Source organism: Vombatus ursinus, unplaced genomic scaffold (genome assembly GCF_900497805.2).
Source record: "Vombatus ursinus unplaced genomic scaffold, bare-nosed wombat genome assembly UNPS02009975.1, whole genome shotgun sequence".
NCBI classification, from domain to species: Eukaryota; Metazoa; Chordata; class Mammalia; order Diprotodontia; family Vombatidae; genus Vombatus; species Vombatus ursinus.
This window is the reverse complement of record NW_020949753.1, coordinates 4,884,272-4,901,820: the sequence shown is the minus strand read 5'-3', so window position 1 is coordinate 4,901,820 and position 17,549 is coordinate 4,884,272. Positions and strand designations below refer to the sequence as shown.

The 17,549-nt window shown below is 39.7% G+C and overlaps 1 protein-coding gene across 2 annotated transcripts in view; it reads left to right on the top strand.

Moving 5' to 3' along the window:
* The window catches only part of NUDT9 (nudix hydrolase 9), a 31,287-nt gene extending 14,151 nt beyond the window's left edge, over positions 1–17,136 (top strand). For both annotated transcript variants that reach the window (XM_027853367.1, XM_027853368.1), the window contains exons 4-8: positions 290–376; positions 7,719–7,830; positions 12,790–12,936; positions 13,909–13,993; positions 16,242–17,136. In XM_027853367.1, the coding sequence (XP_027709168.1) occupies positions 290–376; positions 7,719–7,830; positions 12,790–12,936; positions 13,909–13,993; positions 16,242–16,417 (607 nt within the window). In that variant the 3' untranslated portion in view covers positions 16,418–17,136. The remainder of the gene's footprint in view (positions 1–289; positions 377–7,718; positions 7,831–12,789; positions 12,937–13,908; positions 13,994–16,241) is intronic.
* Positions 17,137–17,549: the final 413 nt, after the last annotated feature.

Below are 17,549 nucleotides of genomic sequence, written 5' to 3'. Positions count from 1 at the left end.
GCCTGAAAAGTGTGGGTTCAGAGTGGAATGATCACAGGGTCTTCTGTGATATGCAGCTTTTTTAGTCAGTGAAATCTCTCGTTTGGGTTAAGTCCAGGAGGTAAAATAGAATAGAGCAAGATAAGATTAAAAACCAAACGGCTCATAGATATCAATGAGCCATAACATTAAAGACAAGATTTTCTTCTAGTTGTTGTTATTCTTTCTTTTGGATTATGCTGATGGGGCTCTATTTGGAAAATAAAAAAAGATATAAAATTCAAATTACTGTCTTGTTTCTCTCTTCTAGAAATCCAGCAGGTCGGACAGGACTGATCGGCAGGGGCCTTTTGGGACGTTGGGGCCCAAACCATGCTGCAGATCCCATCATTACTAGGTAGAAATTCTGAAACTTTACAAGTCAAGAAATGAAAGGCTGAGGAAAAACATAAACTTCGTCCTTAAACTCTCACTTACGGTATTTTATATCCAAGTGCCCAGCGTAGTGTCTTTCACATTTGTTGTTGTTCAGTCATTTTTCAGTCATGTCCAATTCTTTGTGAGCCCGTTTGGGTTTTCTTTGGCAAAGATACTGGAGTGGTTTGCCATTTCCTTCTTCAGCTCATTCTGCAGCCTCTTACGTAGTTGGTGCTGAATAAACATTTGTTTGAATTGAAAATGCATTCTAAATATACTGTAGCTTTATATTGCATAATCGTATTTGCCATGTCCCCTTACGTACAGCGTAGCGTAGTGCAGAGGCGTTAAACGCATGGCACACAACACTCCCAAATGTGGCCAAAACCAGAGTAAGATGTAATTGGGATATAGTTAACAAAATAAATAAAAGTACGGTAAATCAGATAATAGTGAATTTTAAAACTAAGTCAGTATGTGTCCCACAAGGTTTCCTATGTATAGATTAGTGGCCTCCAATTCTATTTGAGTTCAAAACTACTTCTTTAATAAATAAGAGAGTTGGCTTCAGAGTCAGGAAGACCTCGATTAAAATCCTGCCTTCTGACAGAGAATTTGCTGTAAAGAGATTTTTCTCATCTGGATTTCTTACATGAGTGAAATCACAGGTCCAGACCAAAAAGAGAAAAATTATATTTGCCATAGAAGTACGATCTATAATTTAGTTTATTCACCAGTTGTCTTTTGAGAACCTGGGGTGGGGGGGTGTGTGTAGTGCTATACTAGGTACTCTTTGGAGATGTGGAGACTGAGTCAGAGAATCATACTGCTTGTCCACAACTAGAATTCCTGGAAGAATAGAAGCAAAAGTATTAAAGATATTTTATAAATGTGATAAGAGAACTAGATGAAAACATTGATAAATAAATGAGAGCCAAGGAAAAAAGAATTAGAAAGGGAATTAACAGTTTGGCACAAGAGGTACAAAACCTTACCTAAGCAGCAAACTCCCTGAATATTAGATTAACCCAAATAGAAGTTAATAATTCCAGGAGATAGGAGCAGCTCGGTGGCGCAGTGGGTAGAGCACCAGCCCTGAAGTCAGGAGGACCTGAGTTCAAATCTGGCCTCAGACCAGGCACTTGACACTTACTAGCTGTGTGACCCTGGGCAAGTCACTTAACCCCAATTGCCTAAAATAATAATAATAATTCCAGGAGACAATATGAAATATTAAAACAAAGTCAAAAGACTGAAAAAAGGAAGAAAATGTAAGGTATCTCATAACAAAAACAAATGACACAGAAAACAGATCAAGGAGAGATAATTTTAGAATCATTGGATTACTTCAAAGCTGTGAATCCCCCTTCCCTCCAAAAAACCCCCCAGCCCTAGACACCATATTTCAAGAAATCATTAGAAAAAAACCCCACCCTCTCCAGATCTCTTAGAACTAGAGGGCAAAGTAGAGGTAGAAAGAATCTACTGGTCATCTGCTCTGCTGTTGGGGTTAGAGCCACACAACTCCTTCTCTTGATCTTGGTCTTTGCACGTACATAGCCTAGGGATCTGAACTACTAGGTGCAGATCTGTTCCTCAGTCTCCCCTGCATCTGTGATCTGGAACTGGGGAAGCGAATGACAATGCTTCAGGAATCATCCTGCATTCTGCACGAAGTCAGGCCTTTCTGTGGGTCTGGCACTCTTCTTGCCCTGATACCCAGCCTCAATCCTGTTTTTGTCCCATGCAGTTGTTTTTAGCTAGACCTCATCTTAATGTCTGCAGACCTCTCCATCTTTCTCCTTACACTGACTTGGCCTGGAAAGATGACTCACTGTGATTTTTTCCTTGGACTTCCCAATCAGGATTTGGTTGGTGCAGTTTTTAGATTTTTATAGAGGAGTTGTTGGGGAGAGCTCAGTTGCACTTCTTTTCTGCTACACCGCCATCTTGTCTGTACTCATCTCCCTCATTTTCCACCTCTAGATTCCCTATATGTGTTTCGTTTCTTCGTTAGAATGTAAATTTCTTGAAGGAAGGAGCTGTCTCACTTGTGTTTAGCATAGTTCTTGGCACATAGTAGGCATTTAATAAATGCCTTTTTTCATTCATCTATTCATTTACCTCATTCACTCATTCATTCATTCATTCATGGTTGTGCCCTCAACAGTAAGAGGGAAGTTCAGAAGAGGGGAGGGTTTGGGTGTAAATACGATGAGCTGTAAGTTTGAAAGTCCTCTGGCACATCTGTTTTGAAGCGTCCAATAGTAGGCATCTCGGTGATGTGGGTGTGGAGATTAAAAAAGAGGCTAGGGTAGGTAAAGAGATCTGGGAATCATTTGCTTTGAGATAGTAATTGAACTTGGTGCTGGTGAACTCGCCACCAAATAAGATAATATAAGGAGGGCCCGAGGCAGTAAGTGCTTCTTTTTCTACCTTCATTGATTTTCACCTCTGGTCTCTACCATGCTTGCCTTCTCTGATTCTTATACATGAGTATATCTTCTTAACCTCGGACATTGTGTCAACACCATCTTCCCTCTGTTATTCAGTTCAATAGATCTACGTATACAGAGCCACACTGCAAGTATTGGTCTCACCCTTCCAACCCCGCAGTGACACCATTGAGGTCATATTTGCCTTCTTGTCCTGGGACTCCTAACTGATCATGCTCGAAGCTTGAGCTTTGTGCGTTTATATACGAACATTTGAAACTTAAGGTTTTTCTCTTGGCTCCTTTCTTGTGTGTTGTTTCCTGTCATCTTCTGCCTAATAAGTGCTTGTTGATTAGTCATATCTTGGTCATATGAAATTATTGTAATAACACAGTTTTCAGTGTTTATGCAGTGGGTCTAGAATGAAGATAAATTTTTATGACATTCTTTTGGAATTTCAATAAATGGGCCTCATTTCTCTTGGTTGAGAACCAGCACAAGATTGCTTTATAGAGACTTCAGCTTTGTACCAACTCATTCTATTAATTCCCATGACTCACTATTCTGTTCTATGTCAGGTGCACACCAAGTTCGTCATTCCCTTGATCACCCACAAGTGTTCTTCTGTATTTGTGAACTCTGAAATCTCTTTACCTGATCATAATCTTTTATCGTTCTATTTTTACCTGTGCCTTAAAATCTCTAACCCTGTTATGTGGCACAATGGATAGAGCACTGGACCTGGAATCAGGAAGATCTGAGTTCAGTTCTGGCTCCAGACACTAGCTGTATGATCCAGGACAACTCAGTTAGCCTCTAACTGCCTCAGTTTCCTCTGCTGTACAAAGGGGATAACCTAGCTCCCAATTGTTAGGAGGATAAAATGCAATAATGTGTGTAAAGCACTTTGCAAGCCTTAAAGTATTATGTTGGTCAATCATTTTCAACTCTTTATGATCCCATTTGGGGTTTTCTGAGCAAAAGATACTGAAGTGGATTTCCATTTCCTTCTCTAGCTCATTTTACAGATAAGGAACCTGAGGCAAACAGACTTACCCAGAGTTACACAGCTGGTAAGTGTCTAGGCCAGATTTGAAGTCAGGAAGATGAGTTGTCTTGACTCCAGGCCTGGCAGTCTGTTCACCGTGCCAGCTAGCTGCCCTAACACATAAATATTAGGAATTATTATTTCTCCTTACTGTGACCTCCAATCTTTTCACATCTTGGTTCTTTTCGAAGCACTGGGTATGCTCTCTTCCCTTCCCTGTCTTTACCCCCATCTCTACACTGTTATCTACACTCAGGCCCCTTCCCTCTTGTATAGTTGGTGATCATGCCTTACTGAGCCCCTTAGGTTAGTCCCACCATTTTTGTAGTCTTTGCTTCTATTCGTGGGCTATTGAACAGAGCTGGAGAAAATCACAAAATTCTGTTGACTAGATCTATTACAGATTTATGTTCTATCATCTTGACTGGGCCCTCACTGAAGGAAGGCCCTCTCCATTTTACACATGTATGATTGATTCACCACCAAGGCTGTTCTAGACCTTTTCATATCTCTTCAAATCTCCTACGACTCTCCTTTCCCCCATAGTCTCCTTCAGGACCTTGTCTCATAACCTTAGAAAAGGCCATTTTTAATGACTCCCTCTTTCCTCTTCTTCCTTTCCATCTCAGCTCACTCAGACGTCTTTCCCCACTATCTCCTTTTTATCCCTATCTCACTTGAAGAGGTGGACCTTTTTGAAAAGGCCAAACCCCTCTCCCTGCAGCCTTCATCCCATTCCATCCCATGTTCTGCAGCAGATGGCCTCCTTTTCTATGATTTTCTTTCTAATTTTCAGTTTCTCTCTATCTTCTGATTGTTCCTCTGCTAACTACAAACACTCCCTTGTCTCCCCCATCCTTAAAAAACTGTCACTTGATCCATTCATCATAAGTAGCTGTTATTTGATATCTCTCTTCCTTTTTTTTTGTGGCTAATTACCTTGAGAAAGCCATCTAGAATTGGTGTCTCCATGTCCTTTCCTCTTACTTTTTTTCTAAACCCTCTCCATCCTGGTCTCTTTTTCTCCCTCCTCTCATTTTTTTTGGTGACATTGTTATCTCCTGTATCTTCTCCTACCAGTCTGATTACTCAGTCTCCCTTCTGGTTTTGGGCCATGCCCCCTAACTTTGAGCGTCCCCAAGACTTTGTCCTGAGAGCTCTTTTCCCCTGTGTGCTCTGGTTTGATCTCATCAACTCCCACAGGGTCAGTTATCCTCCCCATGCAGATGAGCCTCAGATCTGTTTGGTTAGCTCTGATTCTGTCTGTTTGTTTGGCTCTAACTTCTCTTCTCACTTCTAGTCTGGCATCACCAGCTGCCTATCGGACGTCTAGAGTTGGATGTCCTGTAGACGTCTTTAACTCCGTCCATTCCAAAGCAACTCGTCATTCTTCTTCTCCAAGCCCTCTTCTTCTTCCCAACTTTCCTGTTACTGTTGAGGACACTGCTGTCCTCCTGGTCACCCGCTCTCACTACGCCGGTGTTGACTCCGCATTCTTCCTCGCCCTCACATCTAGTTTGCTGCCAAGTCTTGTTTCTACCTTCACATCTCTGTTTTACGGCCCCTTCTCTCCACTCACATAGTAGTACAGGTTCTTATCAGTGCGTGCTTGGACTAGTGCAGGTGTCGCCTGGTCGTTCATACTGGTTCAAGTATCTCCCCATCGGATCCATCCTAATCTGAGCTGCGACAGTGATCTTCCTAAAGCCTATGTTTGACCGTATCACCCCCTTATTTATTGAGCTCCAGTGGCTTGCTGTTAAATGCAGTATGAAGTATAACATTCTTTGGCATTTAAAGTCTTTTGCAACCTGGCACTTTCCTACCTTTATAGTCTTCTTACATTTTGCTCTCCTCTGCCTATTCATATTGTCAGGTCTGTGCTGTAGAAGTCGTAATTTGATAGCTCTGTCAAATTACTCTCCATTCTAGTGATGCTGGCCTTCTTACTTTTGCACAAACAAGACCCCCTGTCTTTTAGCTGTGGGCATTTTCTCTGGTTGTCCCCCACCCCTGGAATGTTCTCCTCCTCATCTGTGCCTCCTACCTTCCCTGTCTTCCTTCAGGAAGGTTTCCCTAACCCCTCTTCATTCTAGTGCCTTCTCTCCTGTGTGTATTTGTTTACTTGTTGTCTTGGCCGTTAGATTGTTAGCTTCTTGAGGGCAGGCACTGTTTTTTGCCTCTTTTTTTAATCCCTAGCACTTAGCGCAGTACCTGGCGTGTGAGGAATACCTTATACGTGATCACTGATTGACTGACCATGAGGAGGGCGGTTTGGAGAGCGGAGGGACTTGAGGCAAAAAGAGCGATGAGGAGGCTGTTGTTCAGGGGAGAGGCGACAAGGACCTGAGTTAAGGTGGTGTGTACCCCATGAGTAGGAAGAAGGGAGTGGATGTAAGCTACGTTGTGGAGGTGGGATTGACAAGACTGAGAGGGGAGGAAAAGGAGGATGATTCCAGGATTGCGAAACTGGGATAGTCAAACCCTCAGCGCAAATGGGCATTGGTTGGATGAAGACGAACTTGTTTTTGGGGAGGATGGTGTATTTGAACTCTGGGATTTTTAGAGACCGAGAAAAACTTTAGTATTGATTTAGCTTTCAATCTAATAATATGGGGCAAATTCCCAAAATAAAAGCAAATGGTAGTGGATCTTAATTCTCTCGTTCCTAAAATTTCTGATGACCTATTTTCACACAGTCAGGCTGTTTGAAAAGATCTAGTGAACGGTAAGCTCAATGTGGGTTACTAGTGTGACCAGACAAGGCAGCCAAAAATAAATGCCAGTGTAATCTTCGGCTGCATTAAGAGAGGTGTAGAATGCAGGAGGAGAGAGCTGATAGTCCTCTTGTCCTCTGTCCTGGTCAGAGCACACCTGGAGCACTGAGTCCTGGTCTGGGCATCGCATTTGGGAAGGATGTTGACCGTGAAAGTTGTTTAGAAAATGAGCATTAAGACCTTGTCCTTTCAGAATCAATTGAAGGAGGGGCAGTGGATAGAGCGCCGGCCCTGAAGTCAGGAGGACCTGAGTTCAAATCCGGCCTCAGACACATAGCACTTAACTAACTGTGTGACCCTGGGCAAGTCACTTAACCCCATTGCCTAGCCAAAAAATAAATAAATAAATAAATAAACAGAATCAATTGAAGGAATAGGAGGTATTTGGCTTGGGGAAGAGATTTGGGGCAAAGACGTGGTAGGAAACATGATGACAGAACTATGAGCAGTGGTTACAAGTTATAGCAAGATTCATTTTGGATTGATGTATGGAGAATTTACAAACAATTAGACCTATCCAGAAGTGCACTGAGCTGGCCTCAGAGTAGGTATTTTTTTTACTTCCCCCCTCCTTGGAAATTTTTAAGAGAAATCTGAAAAACCATTTGATTATTATGTTGTAAAAAAAAATTCCTTTTACAAGTACAGATGGGGTCTGAGGCCTGTAATTCTCTAAAAATGAAATTCTTGTTGTTCTTCCCAAGTCTATGTTTGTGTTATACCACAAATTCCCTAAACACTCTTTATAGTGCCCTGGATGTTAAAGGACTACATATACTCTCAATAATGAGAGAATTAGTAGTAAGAGGACTATTGTATTAAGTATGATAGATTTTTGGCCTAGTTTTGCACTGGTGTTAAATTCAAGTTATTTTAATACAGACAGTGACCATTGCTCATAATGCTAATTCACAAATGGAAACTAGCCAGCTTAAATGAAATTGGATTTGTGCTTTGCTTATAATAACTTAGGTTGCTATGATTGTTATTGTTTATTCTCAAGCATATGTAGATTCTGACCTACTTTATTCTAGGTTAAAAGACTTTTTTTATTATTTTCAGGTGGAAAAGGGACAGCAGTGGAAATAAAGTCATTCATCCTCATTCTGGGAAAAATATCTTACAATTTGTAGCAATCAAAAGGAAAGACTGTGGAGAATGGGCAATCCCAGGGGTAAGAACTAAAAATAAGTAAAAATTATATTTTTCAAATTTATTAACATTTTCTTACTGATTTAATAATCACCAATAAAGATAAATAACCAAATAAACTTGCATAGTAAGAAATACCTCAAAACGTGCAAAACAGAACTCATTTTCTGTAACCCTAAACCTGTGCCACTTCTAAACTTCCCTGTCATCATCTAGGATGCTGCATCCTCTGAGTCATCCAGGTTTGCAGTCTGGACAATCTGGACTCCTTCCTCTCACTTGTATATTCAGTTACTTGTAAAACCTTGTCTTTGCTGTTCTACCAGCATCTCTTTCATGTGTCCCCTTCTTTCTACTTGCGTAGCCACTCCCCTTCATCGTTCTTAGCTGGACAGCCTTCTGTTGAGCTGCCTCAAGTCTCTTCTAGTCCATTCGGGCTTCCGTGTAGCTGCCAAAGTTATTTTCCAAAGCATAGGTTTGACCTGTCATCCCCTGGCTTAGCGAGCCTACATGGCTTCCTATTAAATAACTTCAAGGTGAAATGTAAGATTCTTTGGCATTTAAAGCTTTTCTCAACCTGGCCCCTTCCTTCCTTTCTTCACTTGACTCACTTCCTCAAGCCTTCCTATCTAATCTGCACTGTGCCTGTTCTTTGCATAGGACACTCCATTTCCATTTCTTTGCAGTGACTGTCTTCCCGTCCTGGAACGCCCTCCTCCAGTCTCTCCAGGCTCTCTGGTTTCCTTCAAGACTTAGCTCAAAATGCCACCTGAAGCAGGAGGCCTTTCCTGTTCTGCCCTTCTCCTCTGCCTCCTGCTTCTAGGATGACCTTCCATCCAGTCTGTGTTTATCTCATGAGTGTATTATAGACATGCTGTCTCCACTGTTAGAATGGAAGCACTTTTAGGGTAAGGACTGTTTCACTTTTGCCATTGTTTCCCCGGTGTTCAGCACAGTGACTCTCGAATTAAGACATGTTGCTGAGAGTTGTTTGACTAGTTTGGTTTTCCTAAGGTCATGAAATAATGCACTTAGAACTATTAGTAACATCTGTAGTCATCAGATCGTAGAATCTTATAGTTATAATAATAATAGTTATAATCTAATACAGTAGTTATAATAATTACATTTTTAGTTGTTCAGTTATTTTTTCTGTCATGTCTGACTTTTTGTAACTCTGTTTGGGATTTTCTTGGCAGAGATGTGGATTGGTTTGCCATTTCCTTCTCTAGCTCATTTTTACAGATGAGGAAATCAAGGCAAACAGGGTGAAGTGACTTGTCCAGGGTCACACAACTAGTAAATGTCTAAGGCCAGATTTGAACTCAGGAAGATGAGTCTTCCTGACTCCAGGCCCGGCACTCTATCTATTACACCACCTAGTTGCCCCAAATAATTACATTTATATAGTCTTTAAGGTTTACAAAGTCTTTGAAACCATCCTCTCATTCAAAACTGGGGAGACTATAAGAGGCCTTCTATTCCATTCCTTTCATTTTGTAGATGAAAAAAATTCTAGGTCCATTCTTGCCCAAGTTACACAGAAATGGCAGAGCCAGGATTTGAACCAGGTGCTCTTCAAATTTTTACATTTCATGCTAGCAACTCCTTTAATCTGTCTCCAGTTTACCTTTTAAATTTCTGAGAACCCTTCACATTGACCTTATTTATTTATTCACACATTTCAATTATTCCACTACTGTACCTTTGTTCATGCCATCACCCAATCTTGAATACCCTTCTGGCTCCCTTCATTTATCTGAGTCCACTGTATTTTTTGTGGCCCCGTTCAAGTTTTATGAAACCTACCCTAAATATTCCATCCTATTCTGATTTTTCCCCCTCTTTATAAATTATTATTCATTTGGGTCTTAAACAAATATATACTTAGTCATATATTACCTGAGTTTCCAGATTATAAGGTACTATCTTGTTTGCTATCTTTTTGTACTCTTTAGTCGTGATGTCTTACGTATTTGTATTTTCATGTATTATGTGTTTTCTTTCTAATTAGCTTTCTGCCATTAAAGATAGATTTCTTTTATATCCCTCATATAATGCCATGCTTATAGCATATGCTTAGTAAATAGTGGTTGAATAAATGAATCTTAAAGATTAAAAAGTTCTGAGAACTAGATATAACTGTTTAGTTTAAGGATTTAACATTTCCTTCCTATTAATTCTCTTTAATTTAAACAGTTGTTTTGTTTGAAAGATAAAAGAGTATGTAGGAAAATGAAACTACACCAGTAATCACAGGAAAAGTCTAGGAATGTTTCACTGGGGCATAGGCTTACTTATGTAAGCAAGGTAATTTATCACTTCAGTAACAGATCTCATCTGTTTGGATTAAGATAGGAAATGGTGTTAAAACCAAGAGAATGAAATGAATTTCTCGTGTGTATGTTTTAACATAACTTCCTTAACTGATAGGATGGATGTGGATTAAAATGATGTTAATCTCAATTCTCCTTCCTGAGTATATTTCTTCATCTGTAAAATGAGAAAACAATAATAGTTTTACTACCTTGTGGAGCTGTTGTGGATAAAGTGCACTAAAACACTATAGCAGTTAAGGTTCTGCAAACATTAATTACCTACAGTGTGCACAGTGCTGTGCTTGCAGAGCGTGAGTTATTGTTGATGCACAGTAGCTCTCGCCCTGCAGTCTACGTCTTCTAAGGGTGCCTGGAGTACTAAAGGTTAGGAGCCTTGGCTTCAGTCACATAACTGTTATGGCCCGAGGCAGGGGGTCTGAACTAGGAGGAAATTAACGGTCACCTAGTCAGTGTTCTCATCTTACAGAGGAGCATCCTGAGGCTCAGAGAAATTATGTCATTTGCCCATGGCCGTGTGACTAGTAAGTAGAGGATCAAGGACTTGAACTCAGAGCTTTTGACTGCTAAGATGAGTAGGTATGTTTTTATTTCAATTTAACTTAAACATTTATTGGTCCATTTTAGTTTGGAGACGTCTCCACTCAATGCCTCTACTTCTTTATCTCTCACTCACTTCTCAGCTCTCTTCCTACCAGTACTATTCAGCTGAAACTGCCCTCCCCATGATTACCAATGATTTCTTAATTGTTAAACATAATGGTATTTTCTCTGGCTTTATCCTGCTTCATCCCCCTCCAGATATTCACACCGCCTACCACTCCCTCCTCCTGGATAGTCTTTCCCCTCTTTGCTTCTTTGACATTGCTCTTCATTCTCCTCTCCTTTGTCTGACCCTTCTTTTGCTGGTCATCCTCTCCTACACACTTGGGATAGGTTTCTCCAAAAAGCTCTTTTTGGGACTCTTTTCTTCTTTCTCTGTGTCCTCTTAGTGATTAGCTCCCATGGAGTTAGCTATCATTTCTTTTAAAATCTGTAGATCTTTTTCTAACATCTTTCCTGAACTTTAGTCTTGTGTTACCTGTTACATATTTCTATCTGGATATATCCTTGGCATCTCAAACTAGCCATCCCTCCTCCAGACTTATTTCTAATGATGGTGCCACGTGTCCTTCACACCCTGAAGTCATCTCTGATTCTTTCTTCTTCACCCACCTTGGATACGTCCTACTCTTCCTGCCTCCACCCCAGTTCTCACATCTTTCCCCTTCTTTACGTACACGGCCCCTGCTGTGGCACACACCCTGAGCTCTTCTTGCCTGGCTGGCCTTCTGTAGGCTCCTGATTGTTCTCTTCTGTCTCTCCCTTCCCTAATCACCTCTCTACACATGACCGCCAGATTATGTTCCTAACGCACAGGTCTGACCATGTAACTCCTCTACTCAGAAATCTTCAGCCAAAACAGATAGGCTGTGATACTTCTTGAATATTTTGAAAAGATGCAAGATATTTAGCTATTGTAGGTGATTCCTTTGTCTTTCCTCATCACAATGCCTTCATGTCTTTAATGAGATTCTTGAGGCATCAGTACTCATTAGCTGGCATCCACCCTGGTAGTGATGAGCCTCAGATGATAGAGACAAAGTTCATTTCTGGGCCTGTACTCAGAGTCTTTCCACTTAGTAGGGCCTCCAGAGCGTACATCTCAGAGACTTTGAGAAGGTCACCTCCAAACCACAAGCAGGCACAATGAGTAGGAAACAAGGCTGGGAAGGCTCTATGATTTTTTTTCAGCTTGGAAAACTGTATCTACTAAGACATATATGACTAAGTTAATTTGTTCTAGAGACTACCCTGCAGCTTTCCTAGGTTAGCGCTTGGCTGGGGTCACATAGCTAGTAAATATAAAGAGGCAGGATTTGAGTTCAGGTCTTCCTGACTCCTAGCTTCTGAACCCAAACCTGCTGTTGGCCCGGCTGCTCTGTGGTCTGTCTTCTGAGAAAAGAAAAAGGGGTTGGGGAGGCTATTGCAGAAAGACTGTCTTTTATAGGTCTGGCTCAAAGAATTGGTTCTGAGCTAATTAGGTCATCCTTGATGCTTTCCTTGAGATATCCGCATCCCCTATGGGGAAATGCAAGGTCTCAGACAAAAACTTAACCCCCTATAAACTCTTCACATTGATGAAGTAACTTCCTCTGGTGAACTCATTAACTACTTGATAGAATTTTTGTAGCTGCCTGTGCTAAAATCAATCAGCCATCCAGAATCCAGTGTACTGAGGATAGAAAGATAGTCTCTGCCCTCAGGGAGTGTGATTGTGTCTGTACCCATAGATTTTGATATGTATAAACATACATTTTAGATAGATCAATCAGCCATCCAGAATCCAATGTACTGAGGATGGAAAGACAGTCTCTGCCCTCAGGGAGTGTGATTGTGTCTGTACCCATATATCTTGATGTGTATAAGCATACATTTTAGATAGATCAATCAGCCATCCAGAATCCAGTGTACTGAGGATGGAAAGATAGTCTCTGCCCTCAGGGAGTGTGATTGTGTCTGTACCCCTAGATCTTGATGTGTATAAACATACATTTTAGATGGATAGGCAGATACTCAGATGTGCTTTTTCATGTGTCTGCTAGGGGATGGTGGATCCAGGAGAGAAAATCAGCGCTACCTTAAAGCGCGAGTTTGGTGAAGAGGCTATGAACTCCTTACAGAAGTCCAGTGCCGAGAAGCAGGAGATGGAAGAGCAGCTGCATAAACTCTTCAGCCAAGAACACTTAGTGGTGAGAAATTGCTTCCCAGCGGCTTGTCAGATAGTCAGCGTTTTGTGAGCATCTCTTGTGTGCCAGGCACTGTGCTAAGCAGAAGTGAGGTTTCCGCTCTGCGCTACCAAAAGCATCTTACAGACTTGTAAAGTTCCTAGAGTTTTGGAGGGCTCTAGAGTTCATCTTAACTGGTGCTGAGTCTCTCCAAACTTAGCTGAAGTTTATAGTTGCTTTAGGTTACTAAAATTTAGAGTAATTTCCATGCCCAAGGAAATTTTGCCCAAGTTCTTGAGGAAAATAAGGTTATGTTTAAAGATGATCAGGCACAACTCTGTTTCACCACACAACTGCTGTGAACCTAGGCAAGGTCCTCTTCTATTCCCAGCTTGAACCCAAAAGCCCTCTATCTCTTAAACTGGTTTTTCCTCTGGCATCTAGCTTAGTCCAGTAAGGTGATACTTTCCCCAAACTTTTTCCCTGTTTGCTTCTACCTTCTTAGATCAGTTGCTTTGTTTGTTTGTTTGTTTCTTGATGTGTCTTCTGTAGTATTCTCCAAATGTCTAGGGCCACTGTTTTTTATCTCTCATATAGCTTTCTCCCAGTCAGAACATAGAAAGAACAACCTTCTGCCTTCCTCTAAGTTATGTGCATAGAATACATACAAAATGAGGAACTTTTTAATCACACAGCCTCTATCTGAATTACACCAATTGCAAAGGTTAGTAGAGGCTGAATTATGAAGGTTTTCCTTTCCCATATTGTTAAACTCCTAAGAGTTATTGAGAGATAAATATGTATATCCATTCATTCATCTTAAGCTACTGAACTCAGTAGTTATTTTGGATTTAAAAATTATAAAACTTTAAAAAAATTCCCGACATTTTTTCTTGAATTTGAACTGGCCTGATATATATTAATTTTTCTAGCCATGCCTAACGTAGTCTTTCTATCTCTTTGGCACATTGTGTTACCTACCTCCTTTCATACCAGGTTTATAAGGGATATGTGGATGACCCTCGGAACACTGATAATGCATGGATGGAGACAGAAGCTGTGAACTACCATGATGAAACAGGTAGAGAATATTGTTAGCATGTACTGAGGGCCTTCCTTATTGTGGACATTGCATTAATAACATGCTGCCTTTTGTATTATTGTTGTAATTAGACAAAAAACTTAAGAGTCTTCTCAGTAGTGGGGAGGAATTTGTTTCACATAGTTAAATGTTTCCTCATGTGACCAAGGTTTTTTTTTGGTTTTGTTTTTTTGCGAAATAGCTGACCAAGATTAAAAGTTCACCCAGTGGTCATGGAAACAATAGGGCCTATCACCTAGACTCATATTAGTATTTAAAATTTTAGTTTGTACCTTATTAGCTCAAAAGTTTAAAATGGTATAGGACAATCAAAATATATAATTCCTTCTAATAGAATAAGCTTCAAGATGTTATATAAAGTACTGAATTTATGTCATAAATGCTGTAAGAAAATGAAAACTGAAATTTATGGGTTAATAAATGCTGGCTTTTTCATGAATCTCTGAGTAAATCTGTTGATGAAAATGATGTGAGGGAAATTTCCAACCACTAGTGAATAATTTCTATATCCACGTTTAGTATTTTAATGATGAAATAGGGTAAAATTTATCTGGGTAAATTATTCTGGAAAGAATATAGGACTAGGAATCAGATGTTCTGGTTTCAAGTCCTAATTTTTATACTGTATCAGCACCAAAAAGTAAATTAACCTTTCTGGGTCTCTGTTATCTTCTGTTTAGAGTAGAGATAATAGTACCCATCCTATCTACTGAACTGTGATCCATGACCTCATGTGAGGCAATCCATATAAAATTGCTTTGAAAAGTGAACAGTTTTTTAAGATATGACTCTTATTGCTTTCGTTTTCCTAGTGAATACAAGCACCATTTGTTATTAATCCACAAGCATTATTTATGGACCTCCTGTGTGGCAAGCATTAACTACAAAAATGAAATAGTTCCTCTCTGCTCTCAAGAAGCTTGCTTCTTATCAGAATGACTTCTGACCATGCTTAACATTGGCTCATGTTGCTGGAGCAAATATTTGACAAAGAATTACACAAATAAATAGGGTAATTTTAAAAAAAAAATTATGTCGAAGGAAGAAGCAGATTCATTGTTCTCAACCTGTGAGGATTTGTCATGTTAAAATGTAAATACTTCGTTTTGTTTCTAAAATGAACTTGATTTTTCAGAGACTCCCATGTTCCACATCTCTTTTTTGCTTACTTTTTATAACTTTAATTAGAAAATTAGAGGAAAGAGAGGAAGCCCTTTCATTGAGCAATATTATTAATATGTTGTGTGTCAGGGTCAGTACTGTTCTAGGCCCTGGGCATACAAAGACTATATATAGTAAGAAGCCTACATTCTGTTGTGGGAAACTGTACTTAGAAAGATAATTAAATGCAAAATTACACAAAACAAATGAAGCAATATTGGGAGGTGGAAGGGATACACACATAAATGTATAGGGGATATGCATACACAAATAAATATGATAAAAGAATGTGATGGAGCAAGGAAAAAATTGAGATAGATTCTCTTTAGAATAGGGGCTCTTTACCAAGGAGTTCATAGATAGATTTCAAGCAGTCTGTGAACTTGTTTTGGGAAAAAATACATCTTTATTTTCACTAACCTCTAGCTGAAATTTAATATTTACTTTGATTAATAATATAGGCAACAAATCACAGTAGTATTAAGCTTCACCAGACACAAAAAGGTTAAGAATTAGTGCTTTAGAAACATCGAGGATGGGAGAGATCACTTTAAAGTGACATTTTTGAATTATTTGTATATTTCAATTTTCCTTGTTAGCGCTGACTCCTAAGGATAATTAAGAGCTGGAATATATAGATAACCTAAATAGAAAAGTTTTTTTCTTTGTGATACTATTTTAAACAGGTTTATCTCTATTTAGGGATTTAATTGAAAATGATTATGGAATTGTAGATTTATTTGTATTTATTCACTTTATGCTGTGTAATATATTTGTCTCCCTTATTAGAGTTTAACGGCATTAGGAAGCTGAGGCCTGGAGAAGTGAAGTAACTTGCCTAAGATCCCACAGTGTTGGAGCAGAAATTTGAACTGAGGTCTTTTGACCCCAAATCTAGCGCTCTTTCCATTGTATTGTGCTGTCTTTTAGGCAGTTGGGAGGTGGTGGTCACTCATTACGCAGTATTAAATTCAATTCTGACAATAATGCTTGAAGAAAGATATGGTAATATTTAAAAAAAATACTTAGCCTTTTTCTTTAATGCTTGTTTTTGTTTTGTAATCAGGTGAGACGATGGATAATCTGGCTCTAGAAGCAGGAGATGATGCTGGGAAAGTGAAATGGGTGGACATCAGTGACAAGCTCAAGCTGTATGCCAGTCATTCCCAGTTCATCAAACTTGTGGCTGAGAAGCGAGGAGCTCACTGGAGTGAGGACTCAGAGCCGGGCTGCCATGGATAAGGGCTGGAGAATCTCCATGTATGTTTCACGTCTTCAGGCGAACAGTGGTGGAGGGCACAGAACGCGGATTAGAGAGGGCAGGTCACTAATTGTGATGGTGGTTTTATTCATTTCTGAAATTGTCTTTGAACGTTTTTGCGTCGTGGGTGTGATAGAAAATAGAATGGCATGCTTCCAGAGAAGAAAAGCGTTCTAGCTAGGAGAAGAGGAATATGAAAAGTAGCCTTCTGTACATGTTTATTTAGCCATGGCTTAAACCAAATTAAATCACTGCTGCTTTTTGAAGACTTGCAGATCTAAATAAAGACATGACTGACTGAATGAATGTGTGCCTGATGACCATCTTCTCCACTTTCTCCCCAGCTGGCTTGGTTGCTTCTTTCTTGCCATTCCTTCCCTCTTGCTGTTCTGTACTCGAAGCTCTGAGTGTTGCAGCTGCTTTTAGGACGCTGTGTACTCCAGAAGGAGCGGCACCACTGGAGAGTCTCCAAAAAGCCTAATTCCTTTTGTATCACCTACTTCAAATTTAGTTTTGGGGGCCATGCGGAACCTGCTTTTAAGAACTGAACATTTCTGGGCATTCTTGACTTTAAAAGGATCAATTTTATGAAAAAATTCTAGTTAGCCTTTTCGTGAATGGTGAGAACCAGAGTTCACATTGTTTCCATTTTAGAAAATTCTTCTCAATAAAAACTTGTCTAGGAATTGACCAATTTAAATTGATGTCATGTTTTATTTCTCCCTATACGGTTTTTTATGATGAATCAACCTTAAAATTACTAAAATGGTTTAGTAATTATAAGAGTTTACACTGCTAGCATTTTAAAGTTCGCAAAATCCTTTTCCTACACTATCTTATTTAATCCTTATGAGCCTGTGAGGTAGATTTTTTGTCATTCTTATTACCATTTTATAAATGCGTAAACTTGGACTCAGAGTGAGTAAGTACTTACCAGAGTCACGTAGGACCATTTTCAAGATAATGCAGTTCTAGTGCTGGTTTTTCTAACCTTCTAAGTTCAGGACTTTATTCACTGTGCCAGGTTGCCTCACTAATAAGGAACTGAAGTCAATTCAGGACTAAAGACAGACCTTAGGGATTTATTTGTTTAGTTTTTGAGGAGAATTCAAA